This window comes from Microtus ochrogaster, chromosome 8 (assembly GCF_000317375.1).
Source record: "Microtus ochrogaster isolate Prairie Vole_2 chromosome 8, MicOch1.0, whole genome shotgun sequence".
In the NCBI taxonomy this organism is placed as follows: domain Eukaryota; kingdom Metazoa; phylum Chordata; class Mammalia; order Rodentia; family Cricetidae; genus Microtus; species Microtus ochrogaster.
The window spans coordinates 65,202,182-65,221,570 of record NC_022015.1 but is presented as its reverse complement, the minus strand read 5'-3'; the positions used below and the strand labels follow the sequence as shown (position 1 = coordinate 65,221,570).

General features: G+C 41.1%; 1 protein-coding gene across 9 annotated transcripts in view; it reads left to right on the top strand.

Moving 5' to 3' along the window:
• The window catches only part of Cpeb3 (cytoplasmic polyadenylation element binding protein 3), a 195,960-nt gene that overhangs the window by 104,444 nt on the left and 72,127 nt on the right, over positions 1-19,389 (top strand). For 7 of the 9 annotated variants that reach the window (XM_026781052.1, XM_005352183.3, XM_026781048.1 and 4 more), the window contains one exon: positions 6,573-6,596. The exons of the other annotated variants lie outside the window; for them this stretch is intronic. In XM_026781052.1, the coding sequence (XP_026636853.1) occupies positions 6,573-6,596 (24 nt within the window). The remainder of the gene's footprint in view (positions 1-6,572; positions 6,597-19,389) is intronic. 9 annotated transcript variants of the gene reach the window in all.

Here is a 19,389-nt window from a genome sequence, read left to right as displayed (position 1 = left end):
AAAAACCAAAAAAAAAAAAAAAATTCTTGCCAATTAAGGACACCACATTTGCTGATCTGAGGATGTAGATCAGTTGTTTCCTAGCATACTGATGCCCTGGGTGTGATTGCCTATAATCCTAGATTCCATGAAGGCAAAGCAGGAGGATCAGAAGTTCTAGGTTCCTCCACTACATGGGTTTGAGTCCAGCTATGGCTACATGAGGCTCTGTTTCAAAATTTAAAAATAAAAATTGTTTGCAAGTCTTGCTTTGGTCTTTGAGATACCGTAGACTGGTCCTGGAGATTGCTGAGTTCTTCATCCTCCTACCTTCCAGATGCTGCGATCACAGGCTTGTATGTATACCCAATACCTAGGAAGGTTTGCTTTTTGTATATTTGTTTGAGACAGGATTAGAAGGGAAGTAATCAAGTAACAGTCTGCCCTGTGGTTTTGGTGTGTATGTTAAACAGCTTCAAATAAAACATGACAAATATATTTGTTTACTGGCTACAAAATTAATTCAAGAAATCCAAATGTTAATGTAGTGTACATACATTCATGCAAGCAAAAACTCATCATACAGGTAAAATAATTTTTAAAAAGAATTGTGATAATTAAGAATTAAGTTCAGAAACCAGATATAGTGGAGAATGCTTTTAATCCCAGTACTCAGTAGGTGAAGGCAGGTGTCTCTTGTGAGTTCCAGGACAGCCCACACTACATAGAGAAACCCTATATCCAAAAACTAATATTGAAATAAAGTTCAAAGATCCTAAAAAAAACAACAAAATAAAAACCTCCCCAGTAAATCCAGAACTGATAAAAGTGGTAAGAGAAGTAGCTGGATAAAATCAACAAGCAGAGCATCCGGAAGCAGACGCAGGAGGACCTGAGCCAGGACAGTCTGGTCTATATAGTAAGTTCCGAGACTACATAGTGAGGCTGTCTAAAACACAAGACAAACCTCAAATACTAGAATGAACTTAACCAAGGAAATGAAAGACTTCAATAATAAAAACTTTAAAACACAGAAGCCCTCTCTGTAGGGAAAGGCTCTTGCTATGCAAACCGAGTGACTTGAGTTGACTGTCTGGATATGTAGAAATGCATACAGCTCCAGAGTTACCCTCTCACTTCCGCCTGTGCACTGTGGCACCCACTGCCACACAGTAATAATGTAGAAATCATAAAGGAAGTGGTTGACTATAGAAACTCATCTATTAAGTCTGTTCGTGGACTGGCTGACTTAATATTGTGAAAATGACTGTATTACCAACATGATCTACAGACTCAATAAAGTCATCATAGGAATTCCAATGGCATTTTTCCCAGAACAAGTGAAAAATTGTGAAATTCCCTGAGCACAAAAAAAAATGAATTGTAAAGAGAGCAATGCTGTAGGTACCGCAACATTCGGTCTCAAACCATTTTACAGAGGTATACTAAGAAAAATCGCAGGGTACTGGCACAAAAACAGTGTATTTAGACCAATAGAGTAGGAGACACAGGCCAAACATGATGCATCTTTGTCATCTCAGAACTCAGAAGGTACAGCAGAAGGATTGCCATGAGTTTGAGGGTAGCCTGGACTATTACACTGAGTAATACACTGTCTTAATCACAGGAACAAATTGTGCTTCCTGCCAGGCATAATGGTGTTCACTGCCAGCCTAGCACCTTGTAGGTTGAGGCAGAAGGATTGGGAGTTCAACATGAGTTTGACCTGGTCACCAACCAAACCAACCATATACAGCTATAGCCACCTAATCTTTGACAAGGATGTCAAGAATATACATAGAGGAAAAGGCAGCATCTTCAAACATTGTGCTTGAAATTGGGTATCCACGTGTAATGTGGACAGATTGTAACTAGACCCTTATTCAAAATGGGTCAAGATGATCTCAGGTCTGATGCTCAGACTGCTGCAGGAGGATATGGCAATGTATGGGCACAGACTTTCTGCAAAGGAGAACAGGAAATAATCCCGAGAATTAGCAAGTGGGATTGCATGAAGTTAGGAAACTATCAACAGAGTGAAGAAATAGCCTATAGAACACGAAAACAAGTCTGCCAGCTGTGAACCCAGCAGGGGATTAATAGTTATAATCTGTACAAAATTAACAACAAAAACCCTCATCCAAACAATTAATGGGGATAATGAATTGAATGGACATGCCTCACCTCAGAGGAAGAACTGCAAATGGCCAGCAAATACCTATAAAAAGGTTTAACATTCTTAGCCTTAAAACAAATGCAAACTACAACTGCCTTGATTGTTTTCTCAGGCCAGTGAATATGGCTAGCATCGAGAAAACAAGTGACGATAGCCTGTTGTGGTGACTCACACTTGTAATTCTGTCACTTGAGAGGCACAGAAGTAGGAGGATCACCATGAGTTTGAGGTCAGCGTAGGCTGCCAAGTGAAACCCTGCCTCAAATAAAGAACAAATGCAAAGATATATACAAACTCTTATAAATGGCTGGTGGGAATGTAAATTATAGCTATTATGGAAATCAGCATGGAGGTTCCTAACAATCTAATACTTCTTAAATGTATTATCTAGCACATAACAGTAACATTCCTGAGTATATACTCAAAGAAGTTTACACAGAGACTGTTATGGATCCATGTTTATTGCTGCCAACCTAAGAGTCTGTTAATAGAAAAGGAAATGTGATACATAGGCATATTATAGCACATGCCCTTAATCCCAGCATTGCAGGACAACCAGGGCTACATAGTATGATCCTGTATTTAAAAAATGTGGTAAATATACAAAATGAAGTTTCACCTATGAAGATATCTGAAATTAGGACATGTAGGAAAATGAATGGATCTGGAGTTCTTTATGTTATAAAGTTTAGAAAGACATATATCACATTTTCTGTCATGCAGAATCTACACACACATACACTACCACCACCACTGAAGAAGAAGAATGGGGGGATTATAAGAGGGAAAGAAGAAAGGAGGGAGAAGCAAGAGAGAATAATAGAATACATGTGTCGTGAAAGCAGAAAGTGACACTAGGGGAGGAGGAAAGACAAGAAAGAGAAGAAAATGAGGAAGACAGTGTGGAGAAACAAGGAGGAGGTCTTATGGTGTGTACATGTTTGCAACTCTCACAGTGAAGCCCATTTCCATGTATACAAGCCAAAATTTAAAACGAGATTGCAGGCTGGGGAGAGAGCCTATTGGTAAAGTGCTTGTCCTGCAAGACCTGACCTATGTTTGATCCCAGGACCCATGTAAATAAGGTGGCTATGGTGGCATGGGTTTGTGTACTGGCCGTGGGGAGACTGACGCGGGTGGATCTTCCTTAGCGCTATACTTACCTCTAGATGAAAGCACTGCTGTTTTCCTCCAACATTCTTTTCAGTATTCATTACCTTTCTCTTATGGAAGCATTTGACTCAAACTGGACTGTTCACAAATAGTCCTCATAGAAGCAAATTTATCAAATTTCAAATTACCATCAGAATTGGCTTATGTTCTACAGACAATCAAAGCATGTCATGTGTTACTCTCTCCCTCGACTGTGTACAATGCTAAGAGACTATGTTTGTTCAGTACCAGCATGCTATCCAGTCTCGTGTGTGTGCATGAGCAAGTGTTCATATGGGAATATACGTGAGTGGCAGCCAGAGGTCGACATTAGATGTGTTCCTCCCATTTTCCCCTTAGTTTTTGTGACAGAGTCTTTCACTGAACCTGGAGCTCACCAATTTGGCTAGGCTGGTTGACCTGCCCAGTATTTGATTATGGGCCTGTGTGGTCATCTCTGGCTTTTCATGTGTGTACTATGAATTCAGACTCAGGGCCTCATGCTTGTGCAGCAGGCACTTGACCAACTTGGCCAGCTCCCCATTGCCAAACTCTTGACACGTAGCATAACAGTGTCATCTACAAAGCTCATGTTGGGGAACCATGTAATTGTTACACATGGGGAGGGGTGTGAGGGTACATGTCTTTAATCCTCAGAGGCACCTCTGAGGCAGAGACAGGTGGATCTCTGTGAATTCCATTCTAGCTAGAGCTATGTACTGAGACTCTGTCTCAACAAAAGCAAAACCAAAACAACAAAGAAAAATAAGCCATAAATTTGTGTGTTACACTAAAGCATATTAATAGGTGTGAAGCATATAGTGATCATTCATTTGTAGCTGCTATGGTAATACTATCATAGAGATCTTAGATAAAATACTGGTTAGGACCAAGATGGAGCGTATTTCAATTCTTCAATGAGGGATATAAACAAACGTCAGTATCTCAAATTGCTTCTTAAATTCTGTATGTTGTCCTGCCATCAGGAGCCTATTTGCAGTTCTGTTCAGAAATGGAAAATGAGAAGCTAAAATCATGAACTTTAAAGAAAGCATTAGTTCAAGTTCCCATGGACGTCTTTTTGTTTTGTTTTGTTTTGTTTTTCAAGACAAGGTTTCTCTGTGTAACAGAGTCTTGGAACTCACTTTTAGACCAGGCTGGCCTCGAACTCACAGAGATCTGCCCGAGTGCTGAGATTAAAGGCCAATGCCACCATCACCTGGTCCATGGAGGTCTTTGCACCTCTCCCTCTCTCTCAGTTCAAAGTGCTCATCCCCCCCATAAAGCCTAAATCTATTCACTTTGTGTTCTCAGGTGTTCGGCAGTTATAGTTTTGAGTGAACAGGATTCTCATTTATTCTTTAGGTGAGGTGCTAAGAACCAGTGGTCCCTGATAACGTTTACATTCTAATCAGATTTTGTTTTCATGAAATATTTGTCCTGAAATGAGAGATAATGGTGGTGGTGGTGGGTTGTTGTTAGGGAGAACACTGAGTAATTTTGAATACAAAGTACTTTTATTTTCTCTCTCAGTAGAGATTTTTTTCCAGTGGCTTAACAGGCAGCATGACATCACTGGGAATGGGAGAGAAGGCACAAAGGGACAAGCGATAGAATCACAATGTTAACCCATCAGTGCTAATCTGTCCATGTCATTGTGGGTGAAGCAAGCTGCTCTCCTGGGGGGAGATGAATTTCAGGTTCCAAATAATGAGAAGAGTAAGCCCTTTTAGATGCTTTGGAACACATCCCCTGTGGACTGATGGGAGACAATAGTAGCTGTATAAATTCAGAAGAGATTTCTTCACTCTAGGTTATAATAGGGCTGAGGAATGAGGCAGGGAGATCTGAACTGGGTAACCCTTTCTCATCTTTGAATGGAGGGAAGGGAAAGAGGGCAAAGGTGGAGGTGACAGAGAGTTAGAAAGTAGAAAGCAGTGAGACTCGTGAGTGGTTGGTTTCAGGGATGTTACTGAAAAGTCTGGCATCTTCAAGGAATGGTTTTCTTCCCTTCCCTTTATTCTGTAGTACTAATGTCCATTTTATGATCATTTTTCAGTGCAAAGGAGTTTTGTGGCATTGTATGCTTCATAGATTAATGCAGTTTAAGGTTTCATTTGTTTTTATAGAACTGGAGGTTTCAAATTTAAGAAGGCTTCAAATTTAATCTTTCCATTTTCAGCACCACTGTAAGTAGTAACTGGTGATAGATGAAGCCATAGGTCAGCTCTGCTAAACACGGGGCCCAAGCTGTGACGAAGCAGCCTTCAGAATTCCGTTATTATGGGCTGCCTTGGGCAGATCCAGAGCCTTGATGTATTTCTACTTTCATTTTACAGATGTAAAATGTAGTACTTTCTCCTTCCTATGATATAAATAATGGTGAGATATGGAAGGCAAATGGAGAGAGTAAGAGAAACTTCACTAAGAATTTTATAGAAACTAAGCTGGGGAGATGGCTCAGTGGGATTAAAACACTTGCCAAACAAGGTGTGAGAGTCCTGGAGTTTGAAGCCAAGCATGGATGCTTGTAATCTCAGCACTCAGCGGCTAGAGGCAGGATCCCCAGGGCAAGCTGGCCAGCTTCACTAGGCCGACTCACAAGCTCTTGTTTAGTTCAACAGGAGACCTTGCCTCAATAAATAAAGTGGTGGGCAATTAAGAAAGACACATGAAATCAGCTTCAGGACTCTATATGTGCAAACACTCTTGTATACATATGTGGCCCCATACATGTGAAATTGCATACATACAAAAATTCACAGAAATGGATTCTTTAAAGAAACAACTAATGACATATAATTTCTATACATTTTCAGGGCATTTGTGAAGTTGAGTGTATGTGTGTATATGTGTGTATAGTAAGAAGTTTGGAATGCCCATCATATGCGATAACTTTTAGTTATTTAGGATATTTTTTCTGTGAGTGATATCTGATGGTAATATAAAGTTCAAATGAAGATTTACAAATTATTCTTAAAAGGCTCTTATCTATGTCTGATATAGATAATAGGCCCCAGTATACCCAATAAAGACTTATACGACTCGTGAGGCTGGGTTCCAGCAGCTGCCACAGCCATTTGAGTTGTTGTGACTTTCATGCTTCATGAAGGTTTTCCCCGGTGTGTGAACTGTGAAGCAGAACAGGATCTCCAGATTAACGTTTCAAGAATACTTAGATAACGTTTGTGTGAACATTTCTCTAATTTCTAAATTCACCATTTTGATACGAATACCCATGGTTTTCTTCTGTGTTTACATGCAGCCAGGAGCTATGGGCGGAGACGAGGTAATTTTTTTTTTAATGAGATCTTTTGCTTGCCAAACTGTGTGAGTGTGTGCGTGTTTATGCCTGTGTGTATAAGACAGTAATTAATATATGGTGTGATGTTTTAACTTAATTATCTTAGAAAAGCAATTCTTCATTGCTTTTATTATAATCATTTATTATAATTATTGGTAATTTGTTCTTTTAGTCTTAATAAAGCTACAACAAAGACAACTTTATCTGGAAGTTTTTGTTTGGAATTTTGTGACTGAACATGAGGAAATAAAGGCCAATTTGGCCCTGTATTTCTATGTCCTTTTCATATGATTTAGAGGACACAGTCTCAGTTTTGGGGGGAAATTTTTTATTTTTCTAAGTTGTCTGATGATTTTCTTTTCTGTTGCTCCCAAAGGCAAGCTTCTCCCTTCCAAGGTCTTCACCTATAATTTGTGTGTATGTGTGTGTGTGCGTGTATGTTTTTCTTTAAAGAGAGACCACAAAATCTGCTTTAAAATCCCTCTAAGCCTGAACTAGTGAGTATAACTTTCATTTGTGTAATGCTGTACCCCTTGACTCTTTCCTCCCCTGTAACTATGGTTCGAGAAGTAGCAAGAGGAAGCCTAGCTGATGGGAAAGGTGGGATTTAGGACGAGCCCCTGGGCTGTGATCACAGCCTGTGACTTAGAGCTGGCTTCCTCATCTGCAGATTATGAGGGAATAGAACCAAACTTGCCCAACTTCATAACGTCCAAAGTTCTGGATTTAAGAAAAGGCGTACATGTGCATCAAGCATTCCACAAATGTAAGACCTGTCTGTTGCTCATTGCAGAAGCTGAGAAGGGTGACGTTGGCTTGCTGGGTGACTTCAGAACTAAGATAGAGCCAATATTTGAGTCTGTCTCTTTGTTTCATATGTGCTAATATTTACCTTTTTCAGAATGTCTCTGACTTTGTTGTCATAAAGAGATAATAATGATATTAAATTGATAGTATTTTATCATTTATTTCACAGTAAATATTTATTGGATAAATGAATATTGACTGAATTTAATGTATGTATGATGAAACATTAATTATAATCATTTCTACTTTGGGTAATACATTTTTGTATTTTGTATAAAATAAGTTTTATTCACATAAATTTTATCTATAGAACATAACTGCTTACTTTTAGAACAAGAAAATTTGCAAATGATAGATAATTGCTTCTTTTGTCAAAAACTTCTTCAAGGAAGGTTACTGGCGGGGCTGGAGATATGGCTCAGTGGTTAAGAGCACTGACTGCTCTTCCAGAGGACCCGGGTTCAATTCCCAGCACCCACATGGCAGCTCACAACTGTCTGAAGATCCAGTTGCAGGTGTTCTGACACCTTCACACCAATGCACATAAAATAAATTTAAATAAAGCATAAAAATATTAAAAAAAAAGGAAGGTTACTGGCATTTAAAATAATCTGATGATGAACAGTAATATTTTTAGATATACCTTAATCATAAAGGTAAAGACCTTCAATAACATCTCCTCTCTTTATATCATTTGGTATATTGTTATAGCACTCTGCCATTTTGCACAACACTTGTTGGTAGGAAATGCAGAAAGGAGTCGGGACTGGAGCATTTTCCATAGGAAGCAGAACCTCCTGGAGAGTAGACAGGAGGGACTGCCCTTTCTTCATGCATGGTCAGCCACTTGTCAAGACGGGCCTCTGGTGTCGTAGGCTTGCCCTCTTCTCAATTGCTCTGTTCTGCAGCTCCACCTTTGTGAAACACCACTTGCTCCACGTCGCTTTCACTCCCCACTGAAGGTTCCCTCTCACCCCATCTTCGTCATTCGGTGTGCTTTGCTCTCCTCTGGTCGTCACCACGTACTGGCTGCTCTCCCACACTTTTACACCTTACTTCACTAATGTGAACCAAATTTAAGCCATTTCCTTTCTTTTTTAATTATTTCATTCTTAAAATTTATTTATTTATTTATTTATTTATTTATTTATTTATTTATTTTACTATATTCTGTCTGTGTGTATGCCCGCAGGCCAGAAGAGGACACCAGACCCCATTACAGATGGTTGTGAGCCACCATGTGGTTGCTGGGAATTGAAATCAGGATCTTTGGAAGAGCAGGCAATGCTCTTAACCTCTGAGCCATCTCTCCAGCCCTAATTATTTCATTTTTTAAAATTACTTTGTGTATAGGCCTGTGTGTGTCTGTCTGTCTGTGTGTGTCTGTGTGTGTGTGCATGCCTGGTGCCTGCAGAGGCCAGAAGAGAGCATCTGACCCCCTGAAACTGGAGTTAGAGATGGTTTGTGACCTGCTGGGAACTGAGCCTGGGTCTCGAGTAAAAGCAACAAGTGCTCTTAACTGCTGAACCATCTCTCCCATCCTGCCAAGCCTTGTCCTTTCTGTCCTTTCTAAGAAGCCCTGCCCAGTGGCCTTATAGACAGTATTTTCTTCTGCTTCTATTACCTTGTATTCCTCCTGTCTTTCCTTTGTACCCTGATTCTTCAGTTGAAAATAAGTTATTTGAGGACAATTATTACTTGTACCTAACACTATGCTCTGTGTATAGTCATATTAAATACTTTTAATTAGGATTATTTTGAGATAACACTCATCTATGCAGAAAAGTTTGCTTTATATTTTTAAGTTATTAGCTCAAAATAATGATATTTGCTTATAGTCCTAGCTGCTCAGAAGGATCACTTGAACTAGGAGTTTGTGGTCAGCCAAGTAGTACCTCAAGCTGCTATCTCTAAGAAAAATAAAATATTGAAAATTACTTTGTAGACATAGTGGTACATGCCTATAATTCTAATGCTTGGGAGGCTGAAGCAGGAGAATTGCCTTATATTTGAGGCTAGACTAGCATACATAAACAGCAGCAGACCAGGCTAGCCAGGGTTTCACAGCAACACCCTTTCTTGAAACGCCCAAAAGCTAGGCTTTTATTTATTTATTTTTTATTTTTATTTTTTTTGGTTTTTCGAGACAGGGTTTCTCTGTGACTTTGGAGCCTGACCTGGAACTAGCTCTTGTAGACCAGGCTGGTCTCGAACTCACAGAGATCCGTCTGCCTCTGCCTCCTGAGTGCTGGGATTAAAGGCGTGCGCCACCACCGACCGGCTAAGCTAGGCTTTTAATACCAGCACTTGGGAAGCAGAGGCAGTGGCAGGCAGATAAATCTCTGAGTTTAAGGCCAGCCTGGTCTACATGGTAAGATCCTGTCTTAATAAATAAATAAATAAATAAATAAATAAATAAATAGTGACTTTAATAATTTTAAATGCCCTAATCTTTTTTGTATCAGATGTCATGCTAGCTATTGCCTCTAACATTCTGATTCCCTTTGATCCTCATTGTCTTAAGTGTGCAGATTGCTAGTCATAGATGAAGTAGGGAATGAGGGTATAGGGTAGAAGAAACAGATAGCAGGTGAGAATGTTTGATACATACTTTTTATTTAGTCTTCCATTCCAAGAGAGAAGGAAAAATATCACTTTCTTCAAATACAATGATGTAGCCATGAGGGATGTGGCAGGTGTCCTCATATCTAACTCTCTTACCCCCAGCCCTAGACGATGTGATTCTGACGAACTGACAGGCTTCTTCATTGCCATTTATTCATGTTGCGAGAATTATGTTAAAATTTAAACTGCTCAAAACATCTAAATAAACTCAGTGATAGATACTAATTACTTCATTCTACTTATGATTAAGAATAGAACTTACAGGGCTGGAAAGATGGTTAAGAGCACTGACTGCTCTTCTGGAGGACCCAGGTTCAAGTTCCAGGACCCACATGGCAGCTCACAACTGTTTGTAACTACAATTCTGAGGGACCCAACACCCTCACACAGACATACATGCAGGCAAAACACCAATGCACGTGAAATAAAAATAAATTTAAAAAAAGAATAGAACTTGAGGGACAAGTGGGATGGCTCAGGAGGTAAAGTACATGCCGTACGAACCTATGGCGACATGCCATAGAAGCCTATGACAGCATGCCCTACAAACCCTGTGGTGATGACATGTCCTTCAAACCTCTGACGACATGCATTTTCTCTCAGGGACCCACAAAGGTGGATGGAGAGAACTGACTCACAAATTGTCTTCTCCACGTGATCTCCAGCCCACATGCATCATACCCACAATAATAAATAAAAAAATTAAAACACAGACAAAAAAGGATAGAACTTTACTATAACTCATATTCTATGTACACAGTAATGAAAGTAAAGTAATTTTTTAAAGCCCAGGCATGGTGCTGTAAGCTTGTAACTCTAGAACTTGTTGTGTAAATTCATTTCACAAATAGCTTTGTGGTACTGGGTTTGGGGTGTGGCTTCTTTGCCTGCAGAGAGGATCTCTTAAAAGGAGAGAAAGGGTAGCCTGCTTTCTTGGGTTGTGAAGACCAAGTTAGACAGCGTGAAGCAGTGTGTGACCCGTTCCCAACCCCCTGGATCCTCAACTCCAGGAGGCTGTTCTCCCCGGCACTCCTTAGTTGTATACATCTTTGTGGCTCTCACTGCAGAACTTGGTAGGTAGAGGCAGAAGGATTAGGAGTTCAAGGTCAGCCTTGGCTACTTAGTGAATTCCAGGCCAGCCTGAGCTGCAGGAAATTTTATCTCTGCCAGTCTCTCCCCTCTCCATTTGTTTTTAAGTACTAGGAAGGAAAGAATGGGAGATACCTATCTCACTGGTGGAAGTCAGGTGATATTCAGAGTGAAGCATAAAAGGACAAGGGACATCTGGGACTTTTTTGTTTGTTGAGATAGGGTCTCACTACCTGTTCTAGTCTGGCTTTGAATTTAGGGTTCTATGGTGTCTCACCCTAGAGAATTGGGATTGAGGGCATACACCACCATGCATGGCTTTTAATTTTTTAATTATGAAAAGTTTCAAACTTACAAAAAATGGAATAGTTTAATTAGAATTCTCCTCCGGCCTTTGTAAGCAGCAATCATGCATGCATTGCCCATATATACATTCAGGTAAAATACTCATAAATGAATCTTTTATAAAGGGAAGATGGGCAAAATAGCTTGTGCAAAAGGCTTTATGCAAAGTAGTAATGCACAATACAGTATATATAAATTTTGAAAATATATGCTGAGTAAAGATGCCAGTTACCTGTGGCATAGCATTCCACTCATCTAAAATCCATAAGAGGAAAATCTGCGGGGACACAAAGATGAATGGTGTGGCCTAGAACTGAGTGGTTGAGGGAAGATGGAATGTGACTTGAAATTGGATAAATGTATGAATTATATGACATGTGAATTATATTTCAATAAAACTGCTGTCTTTAAAAAGAGTCAGAGCAAAGAAATGGATGGAGCTGGTAAGTGTAGGGTGAGTTTGGAGGGAGGAAAGGGACCTGCTTTGACTGGCTTTGACTCCTTGTAGGGATTTTGAGCCTAGTCCAAGTGTGGAAGGAAATCATTGCAGGGCCAAGTGACTGCATTTATGTTTCGAAAGCACCACTCGGCTGCTTGAAGAGGAATGGGTACAGAAGAGGGGTTGCCTCGTTAGGAGATGCCAAGATGACAAGAAATGATGGAAATTAGGTTAGTGCAATGGCAGTGAGGCTGCGGAGAGATTAACAATGATGTACTCTGGAGGGAAGGAGCAATAGAATTGGAAGGATGACATCATGCCGATGAATTGAATGTGGCAAATAACTCAGAAGGTGACCTTAGCAATGTTGAGGTTCTGGTGGACGCTGTGGGGTGAATGGTAACACCACGACATGAAATGGGAGTGGGAGAAAAGGTGAGGGTAGATAGTAAGAGTTTGCTCGTGACTGAATGTGTTGACACACACCTCTAATCTTAACACGCAGGAGGCAGAGACAGAGGCAGGCAGATTGGAGTTTGGGGACAGCCTGTTCTATATAATAAAGATCCTGCCTCCCAAAAAACAAAAAGTAATAAGAATTTGCTTGCAAGTTTATGATGCCTAAGATATATTACTTTTTAATATAAAGTCAAGTCTGTTTTTGTTACATAAGATTTCTGGGCAGGGCATAGTGGCATGTGCCTGTAATCCTAGCACTGAGTATGCTGAAACAGGATCAAGAGTTTAAGGCCATCCTGGGCTACATAGTGAGGCCTGTCTGAAAACAAAGAAACAGACCCAAGCATGCAAACAAACAAAATGTGTTTAATAAAGAGCCTGGAGTCTCTAGAGACTAAAAACCTTTCATCTGGATCACTTCTTACATTACAAAGTCAGACACAGATAGGGGATCTGTCTTCTCTAAAGTTAAAGACTGGAGATTAAGCTGGAAACTCTTTCTGTTTCCATAGAAATATGTTATTTATTTTTAGGAAGCTATTTCTCATTATCCATTATTGTTAAATTCTTAAACTAATTTCTGAGCTACTTGCAAGACTGAGCTGAAAGGCATCTGAAAATAGAAGCATTGGACTAGGAGTGCCCTAGAGCAGCGAGGGTCATGGCAGGGTCTTCAGCAAGAGCTCACCTTTGAATATATTTAGAAGCACAGCATGGCCACTGGCTCTGGTTTTCTCACCATTTGCTGCAGGAAGGAAAGGACCATCATGAAGAGGCTTTCCTGTAGCATGAATAATAAAAACCCAGAGACAGATATCGGGGTTCAAGCTGAAAGATCAGAGAAGAAAAGCAGTCAGCCACTAGAGAGTTCTTACCTCTACGAAATCTTCAGACTGAAAAGAGAGCGAGTTCCTGTCTCATCCTGTTTTATATTCCTCTCTAGTGCTGGAATTAAAGGTGTGCACCACCACTGCCCGGCCTCCATGGCTAACTAGTGTGGCTTCTGGGATTAAAGGTGTGTGTACTCACTGCCTGACCTGTGTGGCTAACTAGTGTGGCTAGTTTTGTACACTGATCTTCAGGCAAGCTTTATTTGTTAGGTCATAAACAATATCCCCTTGTCTACTAGCACTTTGAAGGTAGTCTGGTGCTTTGATCCCCGAGTCGTTTAGTTTTAGGTCATTGTCACTTTCATGTATTATTCATTCACGCTCTGGTTCAGACACTGCATCTGGATGATAACAGAGTATATACCGGAAGCAGAGCCAAGATAGAAGAGTCAAGAAGCCTTTCCTTTCCCTTCTGGTGGAAGAGTGTATATACACTTTCTGTGGAAGTATCTTGAAGTTCTAATTCAGATTTATATTATCTTCACACAGGAGTGTAATTCTTTTGGTGTTGGGGTATGTTTCCCTTAAAGAACAGGAATTATGTCAGAGGGTTGCTAGATTCTGATGCTGAAATGTAGGGCAGCTCACGTGCAGCTCCTTAAGATTTCAGTTCCTAAGAACGTGTCTAGGAGCTAACATTTTAGCAGTTTCCCTAGGGCTGGCATTGTTTGTTTGTTTGTAGCCCATCCCCAGCACATCCCCAACCCAATCACTATTATTTGCATTAAGGCAGGGTCATGTTGGCCTGCGTAGATTGGGGTATTGCTGGCCTCAGACATGAGATTTTCCTACTTCAGCCTCCCACGTGCTCAGATTTCAGGCATGTGCCAAACGGCCCATCTGGAATAATTTGTTTTGAGCATGGATGGATTCCAACCAAATGACTACATGGATAATAGCTTCACGAGGGTTCCGTGGACTGCTCAGAATACCAGTGCACTAACTTACCCTGGTGTGTGTCTACGGCAATGAAAGCATCACCGGCCAATTTGTCACCAGTTCAGAAGTCACCCCTCACATTAACAAAGTGTTAAATTCATGCGCAGAGTCACTGTTAAGAGCCAATGGCCAGATGTTTATTCTCAGCACCCACAATCAGGCAGGTGACTCCAGCTATAGGGGATCCAACTTCTTCTGGCATCCATAGGTACCTGTGCGAACATGGCAACCACACAGATGCCTGAAGATATACATTAAAAAGTAAATAAACAGTCCTTGAGGGGCTTATGACTAGAGCAGAGGAAAATGAATGGGATGTCAGGTTGTGAGACCACTGTAGCCCACAGAAATGCTCCTTTTTTATTTTTTGGAGGCTGGTTTATTTAGTCCTGGCTGTCCTGGAGCTCTCTGTGTAAACCAGGTTGACAGTTTTTTTTCTTCTGGGTCTTAAACCTAGGACCTTATGCAAACTAAGCAAGTATTCTGCCCCTGAACCATAACTTCAACCCTCTCTTAAGCCCAAGTGTTTCCTATAGCAATGTTTTTACCCATTAGCACTTTAGGCAGTCATGTTAGAGTAAAGCTGATTGAAGATTTTACATTTCAACCATGAGGCTATGCTCTCCTTAACATGGATGCTGTATAAATCCTATACACTTATAGATCTCTTTCCGTTAGCGCCTACTGCAGACAGATTAATATCATTGGGTGGCTCTTAAACTTTAGCAAAGGAATCACTGGGGTGGGAGTGTGGATTTTGAAGCCTGACTGCCACAAATTTAGATCAGTGGATTTGGGGATTGGGTTCTGGAATCCATATTCTTACTTCCTACTTGCAGTTAGAGAAACATCATCTATACATTCACTATTTGCAGTTTCGTTCCTAAGACTGCCTTTATCACCAAGGCCTGTAGCACTCCAAATGCTGCTAATAAGACAGAGGTTCTCTTTGAAAGCCTTCGGAAGTGCCTTAACTTCCCATAGCCGGTTTTGAAAACTGTCCAGAGTTTTACAACTCTTGCTTTTATTTTCCTTCGGGGAAGCTGTGGTTATATTGGTCACGACACGAGAAACAAGGTCTTATTTGTTCAAGAATGTCTCAGATATCTGCCACTTCTTCAGTGCTCTGGTTGAGGGCGTCCTCATTGCCCATCTGGATAGTCACTGATTTCCTCATAGTCTCAGCTCATCCCCTACTCCCTGGGCTCAAATCGCCAGTAGAGGTGACAGAAGCTGCTGTCGGCTTTGGGACAAAACATAGAGGTAGCTTAGAGAAGTGATCTGTCGCAGCAACAAACAGAGCTGATGGGAGTGTAATAGTTTTCAGGGCATCCGGTGTAAAAAGCCAGTTTTGTTGAGAATGTAGACCAGTTGGTAGAATACTTGCCTAACATGCATGGAGAACTGGGTTCAGTCTCCAAGGCTACATGCAACCAAGTATGGTAGTGTATCCTAGCCTTTGGGAGGCAGAGGCAGGAGGAGCAGAAGTTGAGGGCCAAGGCTAGAGAGGTGGCCCTCTGGTTTAAGAGCACTGGCAGCTCTTCCAGAGGACCCTGGTTAGATTTCTATCATCCATATGGTAGTTCACAACCATCTGTAACTCTAGTTCTAAGGTATTGGGCACCCTTTTCTGGCCTCTGAGTTTATTAGGTACTCACATGATACACAAACCTACATGAAGGTAAAACACCCTCACATATTAAAAATAAATTTTTAAAACTTAAGGTCATCCTCAGTACAGAGTTTGAGACCAGCCTGGAGTATATGAGACCCTATCTTCAATTTTTTTTTTTTGTTTTTTTTTTTTTTTGTTTTTTTTTTGTTTTTCGAAACAGACTTTCTCTCTGTGTATATCCCTGGCTGTCCTGGAACTTGCTCTGTAAACCAGGCTGGCTCTGAACTCACAGAGATCCTCCTGCCTCTGTCTCTAGAGTGCTGGGTTTAAAGGTGTGTGCCACCACTGCCTGGCTGAGATCTTATAATTAAATTTTAAAAAAGTCAGTATTATAATGAAGTATTGTATTTGGGAGTGGAAAATCTGCTTTAATACGAAGTATAGACTATAATCTTGTTCAGGTGAAAACAAGTTAGTTAAGGTCACAGCTAGGGGGTGATCACATTTCTCATGTGGACAGACCCCTGTGTTATACTCATTGAATATATGATCACAGAAGCATGCATGTCTTTGTACGTAATGTTTCCTTTTGTTTGTTTTTGCGATAGTCTCATGCTGTAGTCCAGGCTGGTCTAGAATTCACTAAACTAGCTTTGAACTCCTGATCCTTCTTCCTCATTCCCACAAGTGCTGGAATTACTAGAGTGAACCACCACGGACGGCTTTGCACACAGTTTTGTCTCCTTCAGTGGTGTATCACATCTAGCATGGTTTTGGTTCCTCTAATATATTCTATGGCAGGAGATACAATAATGAAGATTAATTTGATCCCTTTCCTAATGGGTGGGGGAACACATACTCACTAAAACCAGTGAAATGCTGTGGTTCTAATTGGGAGGGTGGAGGGAGAAGCACAGGACGTTTTGCAGAGACAGCAGGTAGACCCAATCTAAAAGGTCAGTACAGTTCCACAGAAGAGGATGGCTTTGCAGCTGAGACCAAAAGAATTACCAGTTAACTTTGGGGTGGGAGAGGTGGCTCAGCAGCTAAAAAGCCCTGGCTGCTCATGCAGAGGTCCCAGCACCCACATGGTGGCTCACAACCATCTATAACTCTAGTTCCAGGAGCTCTGGTGCAATATTCTTGCCTCTGTGGGTGCCAGAGTACATGTGTATGATACACACACATAAATTTGGGTAAAACACTCATACGAATAAATAAATCCAAAACCTTTTGTAAAGACTTAACTATGACTGGAGAAAGGAATGCTTAGATCTTAGCAGGAACATTGTGTCCTTAGCACCTGTGACAAGGTTGTGACAATCAAGAAACCCAAAGGAACTCTGTGTGATTAGAGAGGTCACTGAGCAAGGAGCGGCAGCAGCTGTGTCAGGGACTTTGTCCTTCACAGTGATATTTTTGTACTTTACCCAAAGGGCAATGGAAGGTCATTGGGAGCTTTTGAAGTCAGGAGTGTAGGGTGTGGTGGCGTGTTCAGATTAGCGTTGGAAAATCGCTACAGGCCCTCCCTCCCTCCTTCTGGAAAGCAATGTTGAATTCTAGGTAGACATTAGTGGGGAAAGGTTTTCTGCAGCTATGCAAGACAAGGCAAGAGGTGGTGATTTGGATTAGGGCTTAGGACTGGTGATGGACAGGAATTAAAGTAAAGTTGTATTTTGAAGCTTGAACTGTTAGTGAGAAATAGATTTGATATGGGGAAAGAGAGGGAGGCTTGGAGAGAGGAGAGAGAATGAATATCAAGGCTAAATACTAAATTTCTGGGTTGAATTGGGTATGTTTAAAAGTCTTTGTTTTTGTGTGAACCCATAGTTTGTGGAAGTGTGTGCACATGTGTGCAAGTTCATGGAAGTCAGAGGTTGGTGTTAAGGGACTTCCTTGATTATTCTCCTCCTTAAATTTTACACATATAGGCAGGATCTCTCACTTGAGCCCAGAGCTTCTCGATTGTGCTAGTCCAGCTGGCCAGTTTGCTCCAGGATCCTGTGTCTGCCTCCTACATGCTAGGACTACAGGTGGACCACTGAGCCCACCAGGCATCTGGATAGATGCTGAGGCTCTGACCTCTGGTTCCCATTTTTTTTTTTTTTTTTTTTTTTTTTTTTTTGAGACAGGGTTTCTCTGTGGTTTTATTTGGAGCCTGTCCTGGAACTAGCTCTTGTAGACCAGGCTGGTCTCGAACTCACAGAGATCCGCCTGCCTCTGCCTCCCGAGTGCTGGGATTAAAGGCGTGCGCCACCACCGCCCGGCTGGTTCCCATATTTTTATGACAGGCCCTTTACCCATTGAGCCATCTCCCAAATGGCCTTTGTATTGACATTTTAAGGAATGCTGGAAAGGACCAGATTTAAATGGAAGATCAGGAGCTTATGTGAAGGTTTTTTCTGTATGGGTCTTTGGTTTTTTTCACTCAAACTCCTACTCCACAAAAATTCTTCTGAAAACTGCCTTCTTGCACACCACAGGAAGGACACACTGTGTCACTTGGCTTCTTTCAGTTCCTACTATTTTGTAGTTACCTGTATGCTTGCCTGCTCCCTCATTAGACTGGGATTCCTTTATCAGGAAGGACTTTGCTGCTCTTGGAAAAGGGATACATTTTCCCTCGAGTAGTTTCCACTGAGCTAAAGGCTTCTGCTTTCTTAGCTCTGGATAAAGCTGGTCTGTTTCTCTATTGCAGACCATCTTTCTCGTGAGGGTAAGGCAGAGCTTTCCATTTCTGCCTCTTCTCATTTTGTCTTTGCACACTTCATAGTTGTAGTGTTGGGATTCAGAGGTGGGAATAGACGTTCTGTAGGAATGGCTGACTTTTACACGAGCCTGACTCTGAGCAGATAAGGTTTAGAGTGTGGACTGCATGGCAGGTTTACCTGGTTGCTGTCAGAAAATGTCTGTGGGAAGCCCATTTTGCCTGTAGTTGCTGCAGATCTGTTTCTTTTACTCCCAGTGATCAAAACAAAGATCAAGGGACGAGAATATGCTGCCTGTTGTTTGTCCCTGCAGGCTGAAGAAGGGTAGGTGGCACAGTGACACAAACTGTCTGTCTTTGTAGCTACTCTGGGAAGGACTGAAGGAAAACTCTTTGGTGTCTCACTAGCCCCACTTTTAGCCCTTTTATTTATTAACTCCGAGCTTCTGAACAGTACCTTTCCTACACCATTGAGTGGCTCATAATTTAACACAGTTATATTAGCAACACCATTGAGTGCCTCATAATTTAACACAATTATATTAGCAACATTTTACTTTATAGTAAAAGAAATAGTCACCATTTTTCTAAGGCTATTTATATTCTGTTTTTGAATGTTGGCTACTGTTGTACAAAACCTGGGTTTCAGGGAAAGAAAGAGGATTGACTAGATGAGAGAGTGCCTTTGTGTGCTTGTTTCCTAAAGGGGGTGGGTTTATCTTAGAGATGGACCTTTCTACTTTCTTCCTGTGTTCTTCCTGCTCCTGTTTGTTCTCCTGCCTCCATCCCTCCCTTTCTTCTGCTCTTTCTCCTCTCCCCCTCCTCTTTCCTCCTCCTTTTTCTTTTTCTTTTTTTTTTTTTTT